The sequence below is a fragment of the Felis catus genome, chromosome D3, assembly GCF_018350175.1.
Source record: "Felis catus isolate Fca126 chromosome D3, F.catus_Fca126_mat1.0, whole genome shotgun sequence".
Lineage (NCBI taxonomy): Eukaryota > Metazoa > Chordata > Mammalia > Carnivora > Felidae > Felis > Felis catus.
The window spans coordinates 786312-804967 of record NC_058379.1 but is presented as its reverse complement, the minus strand read 5'-3'; the positions used below and the strand labels follow the sequence as shown (position 1 = coordinate 804967).

At 65.5% G+C, this 18656-nt stretch overlaps 1 protein-coding gene across 11 annotated transcripts in view; it reads left to right on the top strand.

The window, feature by feature from the left end:
* FBRSL1 (fibrosin like 1) overlaps positions 1–18656 on the top strand; it is a 79313-nt gene that overhangs the window by 1858 nt on the left and 58799 nt on the right. For 10 of the 11 annotated variants that reach the window (XM_023241245.2, XM_023241244.2, XM_023241247.2 and 7 more), the window contains exon 2: positions 14657–14857. In XM_023241245.2, the coding sequence (XP_023097013.1) occupies positions 14657–14857 (201 nt within the window). Of the gene's footprint in view, positions 1–14656; positions 14858–15685; positions 18287–18656 lie in introns of those variants that run through there. The other variant, XM_045042311.1, reaches the window with a different exon arrangement.

Sequence of the window (18656 nt, the reverse complement as noted above, 5' to 3'; positions counted from 1 at the left end):
GTTGGCTCTCTCCCCACCAGAACTTGTAGGCTGGAAGAGAGCAGGCAGCACGTGTGTCTTGTGTGTCGTTCGTGAGTTCCCCTGCCCCGTGCATGTTGCGGAGTGAAGGAGCGAGAGCAGACACCGCTGTTCAGGAAGGCTGCGCCAGAGGCCCCCCTGCACCCCGCTGACATAAGCCCGCCAGTTGCACGCGCTGCCCGCGGCGGCTTGGGCTGTTCCTACCCCTCTGGCATCAGGAACGCTGGACGTGGAGCCGTGGGTTTGGGGGCTCAGACCCGTCCCGGTCAGGTCACAGAGGGCCTGAGCCTGCTTTCGGCTTGGCGTTCATACAGCCACGTCAGCAGGCCCCTTTTTCTGCCCTGCTGAGCCAGGGAGGGATCCGCCTGCCTTGGAAAGTACGGGGCTTCTGCACAAGTCACAACTTCTAGATGGGTTCTGTTGTTCGGGCTCTTTTCTTGCTAAAGTGTAGTGGTTTTCCCCAGAGTTCAGATCACTCATAAGCACATTGAGTGACTAGCACACAGCGAACACGTATCCGAGCGGACACCGTTCTGAGTCTGTCCCCGAACTCCATGGTACAGTTGGGGACACTGAGGCCCAGTGCCGTGAATGTCAAGCTGCCAACCCCCGGGGCACGAACGACCAAATGGCGGGTAGACCTGCCCAGGACGTTTGGAGAGTGCCAATGTCCAGGAGTCCTCCTTTCTTTTGTCCTGAGGGTGCGGCCTACCCTGCCCCCGCAAGCCCCAGCCAAGCCCCTGGCTCCACCCTTCCAGCACCCCCCCCCCATACACACCCATGTTTGTCCCTAAGGGAGGACGAGTCCTTGCCCCGTGTGGCTGAGGATCGTAAGCCACTTCTGTGAGATGCCGTGGCCACACGCGTGGGGCAGTAGTGTTGTTGGCTGAGGAGAGGGCTCCCGGGTCCCGTCTGGCTCACGGTGTTGTCCCCACAGGAGTCCGGGGCTGGATAGCCGGAGCTCGGTGTCCGAGTCCAGGGTGTGCACTCCTGAGCCCTCGTCCTTCGTCAACTTTCTGATTCTCTGTTTAACAGGGTGGGAGCAGGAAGCAGGTGGTGGTGGAACAGGGGTCTTGTGGTTTGGTAGAGGGACAGAAGCTGTCTTTGCTCTCACCAGCCAGGAACATTGGGGACAGATAGATGTTTCCTGCCATCCTGGTTCCTGTGACATCTCTGTCTCCAGAGGTGATGGGAAGGCCCTTGGAGGACAGACAGGCCAGGGCAGAATTGAAACGCTCTGCCTGGTCTTCCTCCCTAATGCAAAAGGCAACCCTTAGGCCACAGGTCAGGTGGTACCAGCCCCTAGGTCCCCTGGGAGATTCACTTTGCAGACCTGCCGTGCGCCTGCCAGCACCTTCCTCGGGGTGCCTGTGCGCCGGCCCTTCCCTCCACACCCTGTCGGTGCCCAGCTCTTGAGAAAGCCGTGTACCGCTGGCACCCGGCGGAAACCACCCTTCTGGTTTGGCACCTGTGTAATTCTTTGTTAATGTGATTTCAGACAGCAAGACACTTGCCCCTGGTTCAAAGGTCGGTATCAGTGAAAGGGGTTGTCCTGAGAAAATTCTCAGCCCCGGCCTAGACGTCCGCAGTAACTATTCTCACCAGCTCCTGGCCTTTCCAGAGCATGTTGTGTAGATGTACCCACACAAATGTGTACTCTTACATCCCTCCCTTTTTGCTAGACAGAAAGGGTTATTCACCACTCCTGCGTGTGTGTCTAAGAGGTACGTACCCGAGAGTAAAGATGAAAAGGAAAACACCCAAAGTTCTAGCTGTGGTTAACAGGTGACTTCCTTTCTCTAATTCTGTTTCCCCCACCGATCACTACGCCTTGTCTAGGTAACCCGACCAGCCGTACACAGAGCTGTGCTGAGAAACCCTGCCCCGGCCTCCCTGTGGCCAGATCAGCAGGTGAATGGCTGTGCGGGCAGGTGGTCCTGGCCTGGTTGCCCGGCTCCCAGTGCTGTCCAGGGGTGTGCTGTGCATTTCTGCCAGAAATAACCAAGTTCTCCCAGCCTTAGGATGCTGGGGCCACTGGCTTCGAGGCAGGCAGGGGAGGCTGCCTCAGTCCTGATGGGCGGTGGCCCCGTGGGAGGGGTGTGCGGTGTGCCAGAACTCCCCTAGGCCACGTGCAGGGGGCGCCGTGGTAGTGATCTCTCTGCAAGCTGGGTCCAGTGTCCCCCAGGGCGAGGGGCACACAGTCATGCTAGGTCTGGTTGCTAAGGGCCAGGAGTGCCGGGGGGGTCAGGATGTGGCCCCGCTGTCCATGTGCAAAAGCCCACGCTGTTGCTCCCGCAGGTGGGGGCCTTGATCTAGGGGGCCATGTGCCGCGCCCGGCCCGTCCCTCCAATAAGGGGGACAAAGGAGAGTTGGTCCTGAGAGGAGTGCCCATGCCCACCAGCCAGAGCACCTCCTCCAGGCTGCCTCCTTCTCTCCAGATGGGGAAACCGAGGCCCAGAGAGGGGGAGCATTTTGCCTGCAGTCATGGGACACAGGCACAGCCCCAAGCCTGGGACCTGCTTGGGCCAGCATTGGGTTGCTCCCCCGTCCTCCTGAGGGCCACTGCTGTGGGGGAGGGGCTGCTCCCGCCAAGGTGGGACACCCCCCCACCCCCCCCCCCCGGCTGGGTGGAAGTAGAGCCGTGGCGTGGCCTGCTCTGCCCGCGTGGACACCCACTGCCTTGCCTGGACAGCAGCAGTGTGCTGGGTGTGGGGCGGGAGCGTGGACTGGGCTCTCCTGTCCTGTGGGTCAGCGCCCTGTTGTGGGAAGATGTGTCACGGGAGCGGCGGTGACGCGGACGGCCGAGGGCGCTGTCCTCACACAGCCCTCTGTAGATGCGGAGACTGAAGCCCAGGGTGGCCGAGCTCTCATCTGGGATCTGCCCAGCATAGCACCAGACCACAGACACCTGAGTCTCGACTGAAACTTGTGTTGCATCTTCTAGATGTTCTTTGGGATGAATCTGAGCTCGAGCAGAGAGGGCAGTGGTCTGCGTGACTTCTAAAGGGATGGCCTTTCCGGGCTGCAGGAGTGGCAGTAGGTGCCCACACCGCCCTGGGTCCGCTGCCTGACCTCTGGGGAAGGGCCGCCCCGTCTGAGCTCCGTGGGCATCGACGGTCTGCAGAGCCTTTGACTACGCACGGTCTGGGAGGGGTCCACTCCTCGCCGCACTCCTGTCGTGGGCGGTGAGGCCATAGGGTGAACGCTCACACACGGTGGCACAGCGCGGTGGAGGTGGCCGTGGTCCTCCTGACACGTGGTGGCCCTGTGTAGCTCGCTGTCCCTGCCACCCCTGGGCACAGGTGAGGGTCTTGGGCCTCAGTTTCCCTGTCCTGCCCACACTGTGGCCCCGCACGGGACCGATGGCGGCAGAGGCGGCTGACCTCGAGTGCCCGGAAGAAGCCGCGCTACACCGGGAGGTGGAGCCTCCCCTTCCAGCCAGTGGGCTTGGCCGGTAGGGGCAGCACGGGCCGTGGGGGCACCCCTGCGGCAGGCCACAGCCCGCTTTCCCTCTGCCCTCGCTCTGGGCTTCTAGACAGAGTTTCAGGTCCACGGCACGTGCGTGTGTGTGGTGTGTCCACATCCGAGGTATATTCGTGTGTGTGCACGCACACATGTGGATACACACGTCTGGGGTGTGTCCTTGCCTGGGCACATGTGTAAATCCCTGTGCACGTCTGTAAATCCCTGTGCACGTCTGTGTGCTCCAGACCCCGTCTGGGGCAGCAGCTCTGTGGCGTGGACAGAGCAGAGGACAGGCCTACACGTAGGGAAACCCCGTCCTGGAGCTCCAGGACAGGGCCTCACCCCCTCCATCCATTGTCCTGGGCCTGCTGCAAGATGGTCACCCCCACCCCCGCCCCAGCGGGCAGCAGATGCTCGTGAGCTCACAGAGCTGGCCCCTGTCCCCACCGCCCCCCTGGCCTCTTGGGCCCATCAGCTTCTCTGCTCTAAACTTCTAATTCAGTAACCTTGCCCCTACTGGGGCCCCTCCACACCCCACCCCAGCCAGCCCCTCACTCCTGACCCCCCCCTCCCCCCCCCCCCGAGAATCCTCAGACACACACATTGGCACACTTCTGGCCTTTGTTGTCTGCTCTGTCCCCTGCCCAGAAGATTCTTTCCCCAATTGTCAGGGTGACTCACTGTCCGATCACATACCCCCTTCCCTGGCAGGGAGTCTTCAACTCCTGTGTCCAGGCTGCCCCAGCCCCTCCCGGCTTACTGTCTGTCCGCCCCCCCCCCCCCGCCCCGCCCTGCAGACTCAGGTGTCCCCCACCCAGAACCTCCTGTGTGCTTGTTTCCCGAGAGAAGCTCCTAGACCTGGGGCGGGGGGGCGGGCTGTGGCGGTGCTCTGTTCATTTTGATACGTGGGAGGCCGGTGTCCTTGACCGTGGTACGGGCCTCTTCCTGCGGAGGGTCTGTGCATTTGCTGACTTGTCCTGCCTTGGGCCTGGGTTGTTCTGCTTTCTGATTGGCTGCTTCAGTGTTTGTACCTGGGCACTTTGTAGAATTTCCTTCTCGGTTCTGACAGTTTCCCGGCAGAGCATCTAGGTTTCCCGTTGGCCACTGAGGCAGCCATCCCTGCTATCTCCCTTCCTGCCCTGTGGCGTCTGTCAGCACCTCCACGGCACCGCGTGGGAGCCCCGTCCTTTCCGGCTGGGCTCCTGCTTCCCCTGGACTCCGTGTGGCTGCTGTGTCCCGCCTGGGAGGGGTCTGCGCTCACACCAGAAGTGATCCGCGTGCTGTACTCACCCTTCTGTGTGATGATTGTCTTCCTTCTCTGGCCCCGTGACAGCAGGCTGTCCCTGAGTGCCTTGCCATGTGGCCTCGTGCCCGCTGCATCTTGCCTTGTGCTCTGGAACAGAGTGGCATGAGAATCATCAACTCCTCCCACACCTGGAAAGAACACTTGGGGTCCCAGCTTTCCAGCCTCGTTTGCTGGTGGCTGGTTCGAGACCCGTGTCAGCTCCCTTTGGGATGGGGAAGCAGGTGATGGGTAAGGGCTCTGTGGGACCAGCTTGCCGGAAACAGGGTCAGCAGGGCACTCCACCCCCAACCCCCGGAGCAGGCTGGCATGGGACAGGAGCTCCTGAGAAGGGCTGCCTGTGAGCTGGCAGGTGTGAGACCTCAGGCCCTATCCCCCTGCATTCTGTTCGGGAGGGCAGTGGCTGCTTTCTGGAGGAAGGACACCAGAGTCCGGAAACTGCTCCCACCGTGGGCTTGGGCATTGGCATGTTTTTGGGGCAGCCCGAGAGGCAGCAGCTGCACGGTGACTGGGCAGGGCGTACATGGGAGCCACCATCATCCCGGCCTTGACCTCTGTGGTTCGCATGCCCTTCACGGAGCTCCCAGAGGCGGGGGCCGTGGTCGGCCCTTTAGGGAAACTGAGGGGGAAACTGAGGCACCAGGCTTGTGTTTATGGCCCCTGGTGGAAGAGTAGCTGCGTCGGGCACAGGCCTGACCAGGGTGCCCTGACGTAGTCACAACCACGTTGGGATGCCTAGAGAAGGTTGATGGGGCGGCCGGGCTGGGGTCCCAAGGGCACCCGAGGCACTTTCTCCCTTGGGATCCGGAATCTGAAACCCACATGGAATTGAGTGCTCCGGGGACTCTGGGCAGGTGTGGCATCTGGTTCCACGTGGAGCCTGTTCTGGTGCCCTGGTTCACCCGAGCAGCTAAAGAAAGGAAACTGACCAGCGAGTTACCGGCCTTGTTCAGCCCCCCAGGACTGTGTACCAGGACCCTGCTGCCCAGCCCAGCACGTGAGTGGTGTGTGCGCGGGGAGAAGGATCCCCCTGCGGAAAGGCCATGGGGGCACAGCCACGTCCCTCCCCACACCCTCCTGGCAGCCCAGCGTAGACTCCAGCCGAGCGGGGCGCTGCGGGGGCCCCGGCTCTGCTGTTTTCTCGGAGCAGCTGTTCGGGGCGGGCCGCTCCCTGGACTGCACGCGGCTGGCCGGAGCCGCATACGCTCTGACCGAGCTGCAGGTGCCCGTGGGCCCTGGACGAAGGCGGGCGCTCTGGTGAGAGCGGGGTGTCAGCAGGTGGTCGGAGAGGCAGGGCAGCCATTGTGTGGGCACGTGGGTGGCCCTGCCGGAAGGCTGCCGCCTGTACCCCGTTGCCAGGGAGGAGCAGGAGGCCAGAGCCCAGCCTGAGGTGCAGCCGTGCTGAAAGTCACGAGGGTCAGGAGGACGGTGACCAGGGCCGAGGTCAGGGCAGAGTGCCGGGTCTCCTCTGCACCAGATGAGGCGTTCGCTCATTTCACCTCCCTGCAGCTCCTCCAGCAGGAGCCGTGCTGTCGCCGCTGTATAGACAAGGACGCTGAGGCAAGGGGAGTCGGTCTGCAGCCGGCATGGGATTGAGACCAGGCACGGGGCACGGGTGTGCGCACCTCAAGGGGGCTGGGGTTGGAGGCCACGGGTGCCGTGCTGCCTTGGGTGGCCAGCACCTGCCGCCCCTCCCCCCCCGCCCCCCCCCCCCCCCCCGCAAACACTCCCCAGCCTTGGGGAAGGCTGTTCATGTGGCCCTAGGGCTCCCACCCCTCAGACCTAGAGCCCCCACAGGGACCCTCGGGATCTGCCATGACCCATCAACTCTCTGACCTTACCCATTGCAGCTGTCCCCTCTGGCCCCTTGCCCCAAACCCACGTACTGGTTGTCAGACCCTGACAGGCCTGTGGCTAGCCCTCAGCCAGTGCTGTTCCACACGCTGCATGCCTCCCCCTCAGCACCTGGTTCCATCTGTAGCCCCAGTGGGGATTTGTCAGGTATTCATGTAGATCGTCTCTTGGATAAAGCCAAGGGCCTCTTGCTCCTGAGGTCATCTCTCTGCCTGTCCCAGATCCTCTAAGGGCAGGCCCCTGTCTGTCATCCATGGAATGAACCCACATTCTCCGTGAGGCTCGGCCCTGCCCACCCCCTCACCTGGGGCCCCACACACTTCTGCCTCAGGGCCTTTGCACATGCTATGCTCGGGCCCATCTCCCAGGAGCAAGTTCAGGGTGCTTCCTCTGACTCCTCCCCTGTCCCCCACCCACTGAGTGAGCCCAGTCCAGATGCCCGGTTTAAATTCAGTTCTCTTTCTCACCATGTGGCCCCTAGGTAGCCCCCTGCCTGCTCTGGGCCTTGTTTTCCTCATCTGGAAAGTGGGGGTGATGAGCTAAAAGTTTTTCCCATATGGTCCTGAGCCCCTCCCTGTCCCCTCTCCAGAGCCCTTCTCTGAGCTGCCCCTGAGGTCTGTTCTCTTTGTCCCCCACCACAGGACAAAACAGAGGCAGGAGACACTTCAGCAACAGTGGCCCTGGCTTTGGCCTCCCTGGGCAGCCCCCACCATGTGTGACAGCTGAGCAGGTCCCAGAGACTGAGGGGGGCTCGCAGGGCAGAGAGCCTGGGGCCGGCTCCGGCAGTCGTGGGCTGGTGCACGGCGTGCTGTCTGTGTGTGGAGGGCTGGGGAGGAACTTGGCCAGAGACTGACCTCCAAACCCGGTTGCCGGGACAGCGGTTGTGAACACAAAAATCAGTCGAATGTGGGTTAGATGGCGGCCTGGGGGGTCGGCACAGGGTCACAGTGTGGGGTTGCAGCAGGGTGTGCGTGCGGGGCCGTGGGAGGGTGCGTCTGTGGTGTTCAGGTGCAGACCTGGGCGGGTGGCCCGGAGCGGGGTCTGCCTGTCCGTTATCCGGGTCCCTCTTTGCTTCGGGCTCTGTGCCCGCCACCCTGCTCCACCTCCATGCCTTGATCAGAGTGCCTGTCACCGTCAGCATCTGATCCACTTGTCCCTGGCCACGGGGTGGGTCTCCTCTGCCCCAACAACCACGCAGTGTGTGATGGCTGATGGGCGCTGGACAGACATGGGAAGGATTGAGTGTTTTCACAGAGCCTGAGGTGGGGGGTCCCCACTAGAGTGCAGGGCAGGCTGCAGTGGTTCTGCGGGCAGCTGTCCTGCCCCTGCTGGCCCGACTCCCAGCTCCCGGCTCTCTGCCTCGCCGGGTGTCCCAGCGTGTCGGACACCCTGTGAGCGGCGCCTGGAAGCAGGGTGCCGAGGAGGAGTGCTGTGAGCTAGCAGGAGACTGACCCAGAGGGACCAAGGCTCACGAGGCAGGCTCTGGAAGGTTCTGGAGCAGCCGAGGTGTCTGTGAGGCCTGCAGGGGACGGTCCTCGAGGGCAGGGTTACACTTGAGTAGCCACGGCACCGGTGGGTTGAGGGGCCTCTCAGGCAGGGAGCGCTGTCCATCTGGTGTGGGTGTGCACCGAGGAGGGGACGGGTCAGGGAGGAGTGCCGTCCCAGCATCAGAGCCCGAGGTCCCCGTGCCAGGGTGGAGGCCGCTGCCCGCAGGGACTTCCAGGCCATCTCCGTCGGCCTTTGAGTCTGGACGGTGGTCAGCAGCGGGTGTCAGCGGTGCCCCAGGCCTTGCTGCACCTGGACGCGGGGGGCCCGGGGCGGGACGGTGGGCCCGGCAGAGGGACCCTGTCACCCCCTCCTGTCTTCCAGTTCTTTGTGACTCTGCTGAAGGTGGTCTGTAATAGGAGGGTGCTGCTGTTCCGGTTCACGGGGCCTCCCGTTTCTTTGGGACCTCCCCGGTTTTAGCACTGTGAGTCCCACATCCAGGGAACCCTCTCGGTCCCAGACAACAGGGATGGTTGGTCAACTCGGGGGGGCGCGGGGCGGGGGGCGGGGGCAATAGACAAGCTGCCTCCTTGGTAGCTGAGGTGGGGGAGGAAGGTGGTCCTTCTCCGGTAGAGACCCTGCACTGAACCATGCGCTCTCTTGACCACATGGAAGGGGACACCTGTACTGTGGTCTCTGCTCTGGGGCCAGAGAGGGGGACTCATGGCGCGGAAAGCAGGCAGGGCGTGGGTTTTACTTGCGGGCGGGTGGAGAAGTTTGGTTCAGAACTTAACAGGTGAAGGAGAGTGAGCCACATAGACGCCAGGGTGGAGGGAACAGCTGTGCCAAGGCCCTGGGGCGCATGCGTGCCGAAGGGCTTCCAGGTTAGGGACGACGGCCTGCCAGGTGAGCAGTGGGTGGAATTCGGCCTGAGCTTTTGGAACAAGGAAGAGCTGCTGACAGAACTGTGAGCCAGCAAGGTCTGCTGGAGGCCCTGAGTCCCAGAGGTTCTGGGAGACCAGCAGCCTCGGCCAGGCAGGGTGGGGAGGTGGGGAGGTGGGCCAGGGAGGGTGAGTCCCAGGTGGGCCAGGCCTTCCACTCCACGGAGGGGGTGCCCGTGCTTGGCAATGAAGGGTGGGTTCTCTGTGACCCTGGGGGCTCAGACCCAGGTGCCGGGGGAGACGCCCCAGCGCAGCTCCGGGAGCGGAGGGGGCGCCCACCTGGCTCTGGCACCATGCCTTTGCCTGCTGGGTCTGGGAGCTGGAGGGGCCCGGCCCACGTAGGAATTGGCAGCCTCAGCCCTCGGTGAGAGAGAATCCGGGTCTGTGTTTGCCGGCTATAATGACTCGTGTCTGTGCGCGGTCGGTTTACCGAAGTGCAGTCAGAGATCTTACGGGTACTGCATAGTGAGAACAGTTAGGGGAGCTGAAAACAGTCCCATAAAATTGCTACACGAAAATCTAATCACTGGTCTCACGTCACCGAGCACCCCTACCCCCTCGTGGCCCAGGGGGGACCGGGAGCCTCGCTGCTGCTGGGGGCGCTGGGAGCATCGCCGTGGGGCCGTCGCCTCAGGCCTCGAGGGTGGGGGACCACCGAGTTTGGCCGCATCTGCCCTTCTGTCCGTGCGGCTCACAGACGGGTCTGTGGGCGGAAGGCAGCCCGTGAACACATGACCCGGCCCTGACCCTGACCGCTGGAGGTGGTCCCGGCTTGCCCCAAACCATCGCTGCGGCCTCGGCAGGGCGCGCGCTCTGCTCCTCCGGGTGCGTGGCGTGGGTCCCCGAGCAGCGCACCGCGTGTCCCGTGGCTCAGACGCCAGCCCACTGCTCGCCTTGGCCTCCCTCCCTGCGGATCTCTCCAGAGGGTCTCTCTGCTTGCGGACGTGCCCTGGCCCTTGGTGGGGCCGTCGTTGCTGTGACGGCTTGGCCCTGCCCAGGGTGGTCGGCACAGTCTGGGCACAGCTGCCCCAGTCGGGTGATGAGGGGGGCCCCGCGATTGGGACCAGGGGCAGCACTACCGCCAGAGCAGGCTCAGAGGGCGCAGAACTCTGGCAGCGTGCACCTGGGCTTGGGCGAGCCTCCAGAACCGGCCCAGCCTCGCGCGGGGTCGGGGTCAGCATAGCGAGGGAGGGCCAGCCCCGGCCTGGTGGTGCCAGGAAAGGGCCAGCCAGACGTCGCAGCAGTGCCCCGAGGCAGGGTCTATTGAGTCCTGTGGCTGGGAGCCCCCAGGACGCACAGCTCAGAGATGCCTGGGGCCACTCTCAGGGCAGTGGCTGGGTGGGGGGCGGCTGCCTCTGGATCCCGGTGCGGCACCAGGCTTCTTGCCTGCTGGAGCCAGGAGGGAGCCTGTGGTGTCGCCGGGGCCTGCCGCCTGCCGGCTCGCCCTCTGTGGGGCCCCGGCCAGGCGCCTTCCCGGCTCCCGTGCTCTTCCAGACACGGGAGCTCCTGCCCGAGGGCCTCACCTGCCCCCACTGGCCCGTGGCCTCCAGCCCAGGAAAGCGAGGGTGTCCGGCTGTGGGCGGGATGGAGCTGGACCAAGTCCAGGCGGGGGGGGGGGGGGGGAGGCCCCGTCACTGATATTTCAAGGGTTCTGACAGTTTAGTTTCCCGGTTTGTTGTTCAGAAGACACAAGCAGTGTCATAGCGGGTTTACAGAAGGTGTGAGGCTTTGAATGGCTTGTGGCTGACCGATGCGTGAGAGATGTGGTGACTGGGTGTGTCTGGAGAGGTGGCCTGGAGTTGCCCCGAGGCCATTCCGGAACCCACAGAGGGGCGGAGGCAGGGCCTAGACGGAGGCCTTCGTGGAGCCCACGGCCTGCTCTGCGGTTGACGGTTCACCACACGTGCTCTGCAGCGCGTCTGCCCTTCCGTCCATCTATCCTGTTGTGTCAGTTTTGATTACAAGTGCTCCTTAGAAAGACGGATCCCAGCCCAGCCCAGTGTCCCCGAGGGCAGGCCGTTCCCACGGGTTCCGTGGTCCGTAGTGAGACGTTAACACGTGCCGGGCTCTGCTCGTGCTGGTGGCGTGCCCCACGGCCGGCCTGTTCTCCGCCCAGGGCTCCACTGGGGGGGGGGGGCTTCAGAGGCTGGCCCCCAGGCCAGAAACCGTGTCTGTGGGCTTACCTGGTGGGAAGGTCCTAGAAGCTGTTCCTGCTCCTTCCGTCAGAACAAGCGGCTGCGGGGGACTCACCTCACCGTGACTCAGTAGTGCGCTGTGTGGCCGTGTGGAGTCACGCAGTGGCAGGATGCCCACTTCTCGCAGGAGGAGGCGGCCCCCAGGAATCTGGGGCGGGGGGTTTGGGGGGGGCTGGCTGCTCTCTGCGGCGGTACGGAGGTGTGGGTGGCGCATGGCGGGCGCGTGGTGTGCGCACACCCGGGCATGGAGAGCTTGGGGTGGGGCCCCGAAGCCCATCCAGTGGGGCTACGGCACAGGGCGGGCCTGGCAGAGACCCCCGCCCCCCCCGTCCCGCTCGGGGACTCCCCCGGGCTGTGCGAGTGTGCACCTGTGTGAGCATTGCGCGTGTGCGTGCGTGGTGGCATGCCTCCGACTCCCGCCCTCCTCGTCGTGTCCACACACACTTGGGGTTGTGTCCGCACCTGCCCTGACGTGGTCAGCGCCCCCCAGGGGCCCGGACGTTCGGTGAGGGTGTCTCTGGACGAGGCTAGCATGTACATCTGTGAACCCTGCCCCGTGTGTGTGCGTCCCATCTGATCGACCGAGGGCCTGAACAGAACAGAAAGGCCCGGCTTTTCCTGCTGCCTCGAGCCGGGACAGGGGTTTTCTCCGGCCCCAGGGAGGGAATCCACACCAGACCTTGGGGCATCCGGGCCCCCACAGTTGTGTAGCTGGCTCCCCCTAGCGAGGCTCCCCACATACACGTGCCCTGCCGCTCTGTTTCTCCGGAAAGCCCTGGCTGATACGCCCCTACAGCATTGCAGGCTCTGACACAGCCTGCTGGGCCCACCCTCTGTCCCGCGATGGGAGGTTGGGGCCGGGCAGGGTGTCCAAGGCAGGAGCGGTGAGGTTCTGAGGCTCTGGCACCCTGCAGTTGACTGGCAGCATCCGGTGGGGGCCTCGCTGTTCTCTAGGGCCTGTGTGGGAGGGAACGGCCTGTTAGCAGCAACAGCGACCCGGGGCAGGAGGCTGAAAGCTACGAGTTGGAGAGAGACTATCTGGAAGGAGGCACGGCACTTGTGTGTCGTGGGGGCACCGGGAGCCCATGAGTGTTCAGAGCCTTGCACGTGGAGAGCGGGCTGCGGTCTTTACCGAGACCTTCCCGTCCCTGGAGGGACTGCCTTGGTTTTCTTCCCCCGGGACGCCTGTGGCTGTATGAGCCAGGGAGGCAGGCTTGAGAGAGGGAGCATGGAGCTCCTTGCCACCTCAGGGCCTTTGCACTGGCTGCTCCTCTCTGGGCGGCTCCCATGGGTCCTCCCTAAGCAGCTCTCAAGTGGGCCCTTCCCTTCAGCTCCCCTGCTTGGGTTGCCCTCCTGTCCCTTTGGGCCAACTCCCTTCTGAGCTGGTCACTGGTGCCTGGACTGGCATAGTCAGTGCTGAGCACCGGCTTTGTGTATGCAGATGTGGGGGGGGGCACGGAGTCCAGAGTCTGCCTGATACCCACGGGTAGGGAAGGAGCGCAGAGGTCTCGGTGTGAGCAGGGCCGCCATGTTCGGGTGTGGGGGAGTGGCCCCTGTGTGCTGAGATAAGCAAGGGCGCCAAGAGCTTCAGAGGGGCACGAGGACTTGTGACCAGGACTCCAGGACAGGCTATAGACACGCCAGCGACCCGCGGTGTCCCTGGGGTCTGAGATTCCAGAGGGCGGGCGTGGGAAAGGGTCTGTCCCGTCTGGGAAGTGAGGGTCCACCCGCTGCTGTGTCACAAGCCCGCGGAGCTCTGGGCAGAGCCCTATAGACTGGGCGAAGGTGGGCATCAGACTTAGGGCAGAGCTTCAGCGAGGGACAGTCCCTGACCGAGAGGTGTCCCAGGACGGGTGCCAGCTTGGTCTCCCTCTCCCTTCCCGTTGCCCCTTGGCCCTAGGGAGCAGGGAGGGGCGCAGGAGGGTGCACGCTCGGCCTTTAGCGTCAGTTCAGAGGTGAGAGGCTTTGAGGGGCTGTCCTCCCTCCGTGTGACTGTGATTTCGGGCCCCTCAGGAGAGTCCTGGGGGCGTGGGGCGTCCCACCCTACGTGAGGGGGAGTCTGCCGCCCCCACATGTGCGTGGTTGCTCCCGGCCCAGGCTGTGGAGTCACAGGGGGCGGGACAGTCACGGGAGCTTCTGTGCCCGGACAGACGGTTCTAGTCCGGCCAGCCTGGTGGGGCCGCTGGCGCTGGGTCGGAGGACCTCGCCGGACGAGGAACAGCGTGTCCCTGTCTCCGTCGCCAGGCCAGGGCACCGCAACAGACTGGGAATTTGGTTCTTGCTGCCACCTACCTGGGTGGGCTGAGGCCCCTGAGGCCTGGCGGTGGCCGGGTGCCCACCCGAGAGCAGAGGCCTCAGGAAGCATTTCCTGTGGGGACGTGAGGGTGTCACCTGGGACGTGGGGGAGCCTCTCCGCCATGGGCATCACTTTCATCCGGGCCCTCTTCCCCTCCCCCTGGGGTGAATGCTTTCAGAACCCTCCGGGTCCCTTTTTGCGGTTCCCTCCCTCTTCTTCGGCAGCCCAGTGGGGACGGTGCCTCCCACCCCACCCCACGGACCCAAGCAGGAGGGTGGCGGGTGACACTCTACCTGCCCACCACCAAGCAATGCCAGGCCCTCCTGGGCTCTGGGCTCACTGGCCGGACTGCAGGTGTGCTGGGTGCGGGACCACCTCTGCAGAGCAGGAGCAGTGCACGGTGGTGCGGGGACCCCGCGGGGCATGAGAGAGAGCCGGCTGCTGTTGGCATCTGCACGGCACATGCTCAGTAAATACCCGCTGCGTGCTGGGCCCTGCCTTGGGCACCAGGTGCAGCTACGAATGAGATGGGCACAAGTCCCCGTTCTAGGGAGGGGCCTGGGGTCCCCGGAGGTCTGCACACCCGGCCGAGTCTGGGACTGATTTCCTAAGACGGGCCTCCGTGATATCAGGGTGCCAGGCTGCGTGCAGCTGGGTGGGCAGGTAGATCCCCGGGTTGCCCCAGGGGCCGGTCGTCATGTGCTGTGGGCACGGCCTGCAGTTCCGGAACCCAGGGCACCCTAGGCGGGGGCTGCGCCTCACCAGGGCCGGTGCAGCCTTCGGTCCCGGCACCCACCCAGTTCTGGGCCAAGGATCAGGGCCCCCCGTGATCAGGTGGTGCCCCTTGGGAAGCCTGCTCCCTTATGCAGCTTTGTTGCAGCTCCCCCTGCCCCCCACCTGTCCTGACAGGCCCACCCAAGCTTCCCCCCCCCCCCATCCACCCCTCCTCCTGAGCTGTGATCCCAGCAGGGGGGCCTGGCGCCTTCAGGCGGGTGCGGTCACACACCCGGGGCCCGCCCTCAGCACAGCATGGCCTGACACAGTGTCACTGGAGGGATGACACTGCCAATTAACCGGCCTTGTCCTTCTTCACTCGCAGAAGGACATGGCCCTGAAGCCACACGAGCGGAAGGAGAAATGGGAGCGTCGCCTTGCCAAGAAGCCCCGTGAGTCAGAAAACTGCCCGTCTGCAGAACCAAGCGAGAACGGGCGGCCCCTGGAGATGGGCAGCCCTGAGCAGGACCTGGAGCCTGCCTGCGACCGGGGGAAGAAGAAGGTCCCCCTGCAGCCCACCAAGCAGGTGAGCCCCGGGCCCCGCCCCCACTCAGAACCGTGGTCTCTGTGCCCTCGGGGCCACACCAGCACCTGGACACCACCGTCGGCATCCGGGCCCGCCTGGCAACGTGCTCCATCGTTGTTGGGCAGGGGGTGCGGGGCACACGTGGACTGGGGCCCCAGGCAGCTGCTCACCGTGAGCCCGGGGCCCGAGCAGACGGAAGACCCGCCCCCGGTGGGTCCCAGCCGGAGAGACCGGGCTGGGAGCGCAGGCACTGGGGGTGGGGGAGCGTGCACTCGGGGCAGGAGGGCGCACCCGCTGCTAGGCCGGCCCCGTTTCCCCATCGCGTCTGTCAGGCTCCGCCGACCACGGGCTGTCCGGCGTGTCTGTAATGCGCGGGGGGCCAGGTTCAGTGCTGGGTGCTCTCCGCCTGCCGGACGTCTGTGGAGCGCAGCGTACCTGTGGGGGGAGGGGGGGCCACGTGACTTCGCGGTCAGGGGTCCAGGTGCGGGGAGCAGCCCCTCCGCAGCCCCTCCCGCCCAGGGGCCTCCCCCCATGGCGGGAGGGGCCGTCCTCGCTGTCCCCAGAGCCCAGCCGGGATGGGACGGGGAGCCTGGGACCAGGGGCTGTGTCCCGGCTGCCGGCTCGGTCCTGCAGCTGCTCTCCTCCTCGGGGACTCGCTGGTTTGCGCCTTCTTTTCAGAGAGGGGTTCTTCTCGCTGTTCCACGCTCCCCTTCAGCTCCCTTGGGGATTGGGCTGCTGGTGAGGGGCAGCATGTCTCCGGGCCCCGGGCTGGTCGGGGGGTGTGCAGGCACGCCTGCCCGGGTGGACACGTGCTCTTTCTTCCAGCAGGTGTGCTCCCCAGAAGGGGGGCCGCTCCCAGCCAGCCACTGGGACCAGAACGGCCCGGCCCAGCTCCAGCAGCAGCTCCAGCCCAGCCAGCCCCAGGGGTCACCCCCAGCCCCGTGTCAGCGCTGCCAGCCCCGTCGGGCTCTCCCGGACCCCGGGCAGCCCTGCCGGCCCCAGCCGCCACTCCCGGGTCAGCGCAGCTGGCCCCAGCGGTCACTTCTGGGCCCAAGACAGCCCTGCCGGCCCCGGCGGTCACTTCTGGGCCCAGGTCAGCCCTGCCGGCCCCAGCGGCTGCTTCCAGCCCCAGATGAGCACTGCCGGCCCCAGCGGTCACTCCTGGCTCAGCCCTGCCGGCCGCGCTGGGGGCTCCTAAGCCCCAGGCAACGCTGTCGGCCCCTGCGGTCCCTGCTGGCCCCGTGCCACCTCTGCCGGCCCCTGCGGTCCCTGCTGGCCCCGTGCCACCTCTGCCGGCCGCTGCGGTCCCTCCTGGCCCTCTGGCACCGCTGCCGGCCCCTGCGGTCATGGGTGGCTCCCTGTCTCCGCGGCCAGCCCAGCCGGGCGTCCTCAGGACAGCGGGGCCGGCCCCCACAGTCACTCCTCCTGCTGCGTCCACGCCGCCGGCCCGCCGCCTCACTTGCGGGCCAGTGCTGCTGCCCCCGGCGGGTGCTCCTAGCCCCGTGCCAGCCCCGGAGGTCCCTCCTGGGCCAGCCCAGCCACCCCCAGGGGTCACTGCTGGGCCTCAATCAGCCCCAGCAGTTAGTTGAGGCCCCAGAGCACCCTGGCCCCCCGAAACCTTCGCTGCTGGGCCCCGGACAGCCGTGCCAACAAAAGCGGCCACTCATGGGCCCAGAACAGCCTCGTCCGCCCAAGCGGCCACTCCTGGGCCCAGAACAGCCCTGCCGACGAAAGCGGCCACTCCTGGGCCCAAAGCAGCCGTGCCAGCCCCTGCAGTCACTTCTGGGCCCCGGCCAGCCCTGCAAACCCCAGCCTTTACTCCCCATCCCTGAGCCCCCGTCACTCCTGGGCCGGCCTGCTCCGCCCCGCCGGCCCCTCCTGGGGCCCCTGAGCCAGCCGCGGCGCTCCCTGCTGGACCTGGTGCGGGCCCATCAGCCCCAGCTCTCACTCCTGGCAGCGGGCCGGCCCTGCAGGCCCCTGAGGTCACGACGGACTCGGTCCTCCACCCCTGCGGTGGCCCGCCAGGCCCCATCTGTGAGCCCTGGAGCCTGATGCCCAGTTTCTGTACCACCCTGGGTGTGGCTGTGCTGGGCACCTATGTTGCCAAGACTGGCCAGAGGCCTTCGCCAGACAGGCCGGGCCGTTCGTGGTTGCAAACTGAGGTTTCAGCAGAGGCAGCCCCCTGCAGAGCCGCCACCGGGCTGAGGCCCACCTGCACCAGGAGGAGGGGAGAGGACCCCCAGCATCTTCCCCCCCGCCCCCCCGCCACACCCGCCCCCATCGTGCCCGCTACCCTGTGATGTACACGCCCCTAAGAGAGCGAACACGGCTGCCCCCCGAGGGCTCAGGCTTCTCGCAGGGGTTCTCGGTGCCTCTGTGCCTCCGAAGTGCCCACGTGTCCTTGTGTGTCGGAGTCTTTGTGCACACCCGCCCCAGGTGTGTGCTGCCCCTCAAGTGTTTGTGTGCAGCGTGTGCGTGCATGTACGTGGTGTGTGTGCATACGTGCCGTGGGGCTTGCCAGCTGCAGGCCTGGCGCTCCTTGGGCCCCAATCCAGCTGGCCAGCGCGCATCCCCCACCCCTAGGCCGGAAGCGGGCTCCGCCGGGGCCCGGCCACAGGTCCCACTCGCCTCCCCTCTAGCCCAGGGTGGGGATGTGTGTCCACCTCCCAGGTTCTGTGAATGCAGGGAGGGGACGGACGCAAGGGCGCTCAGGCTGTCTGTGGCCACTTAGGAACTGGTGGTGACAAGGAGGGCCCCCCCCCCCGCCCCGCCTCCACTGAAGGAGGCCAAGCACTGAAGCAGAGGCAGAGTGTCCCATCCCCCCCAGCTCTGGACCAGGAGGGCCCCAGGCTGTTCTCGGAGCGCCTCCTCCCGGCCTCCCACTCAGCCTGTGCAGCCGTCAGCTGCCAGCCCCCCAGGGTCTTCCCTCTTGGGACAGACCTCACACTACAGGGCTTTGCCTGCCCTCCGCCCACCCCACACCTGTGCTCAGGGGTCGCCCGTTCCTCACCCCAGACCCCTGGCTCGGGGCAGTCCCACACTGGTGCTCCCGGAGTCCTGGGCGTGAGGCGAGGGCTCGGCTCTGACTCTCCGGGATTTGAGGGTCTCTGGGAGAGGGGACCGCAGCCCTCTCTGGAGAGCATCAGCCACCTGAGGGTGGCCCGGCTGTGCTCCCACCAGCCTTCTCTGTGCCCAGTCTCACGGGGCTGCGACGGCCACTCGCGTGCTGATCCTGTTTGCGAAGGCCTCGGAGGTGCCCCACCCCACCCCTCTTGCCCTTTGGGGTCCTGGCTGGCTGGGTGTGGGGTCCGCCCAGAGCAGGGCCCTCAGGCATCTGGTCCTCACCCGGGTCTCCCTCCCAGAAACGCGGGGCTTATTTTTCTGATTAAAGAAAATAAAAAGTGCCGTGCCATTATTTTTATAACAGCATCAGTGAGTGTGTGTCATACGTGAACTGACTTATTCCCACAAGTGGTTTTCTGCACATCTGGACTTGCCTCCCTTTACTGCACACCTGCTGAGCACCAGGAGAGCAACCTGGGGAGGAGGTGCCCGGGGAGGGGCTGCCCGGGGAGGGGTGCAGGGCCTGGACACGGCTCGCCATGCTGTGTGATGTGTGTTCGGGGGGGGGGCACCGCGTTCACCTTAGTTGCTGTCCAGGCCTCCGTGGCCGGCCCGGCCCTCACACCATTTCGTGTTCCTCAGAGTCCCTGCTCTAGAAGGGGTCTTTCTCTGGGGGCTGCAGAAGAGGCCTTGGAGGCTTGTCGTGGACTGTACCGCCCCTCCCTCGCCCCGCCCC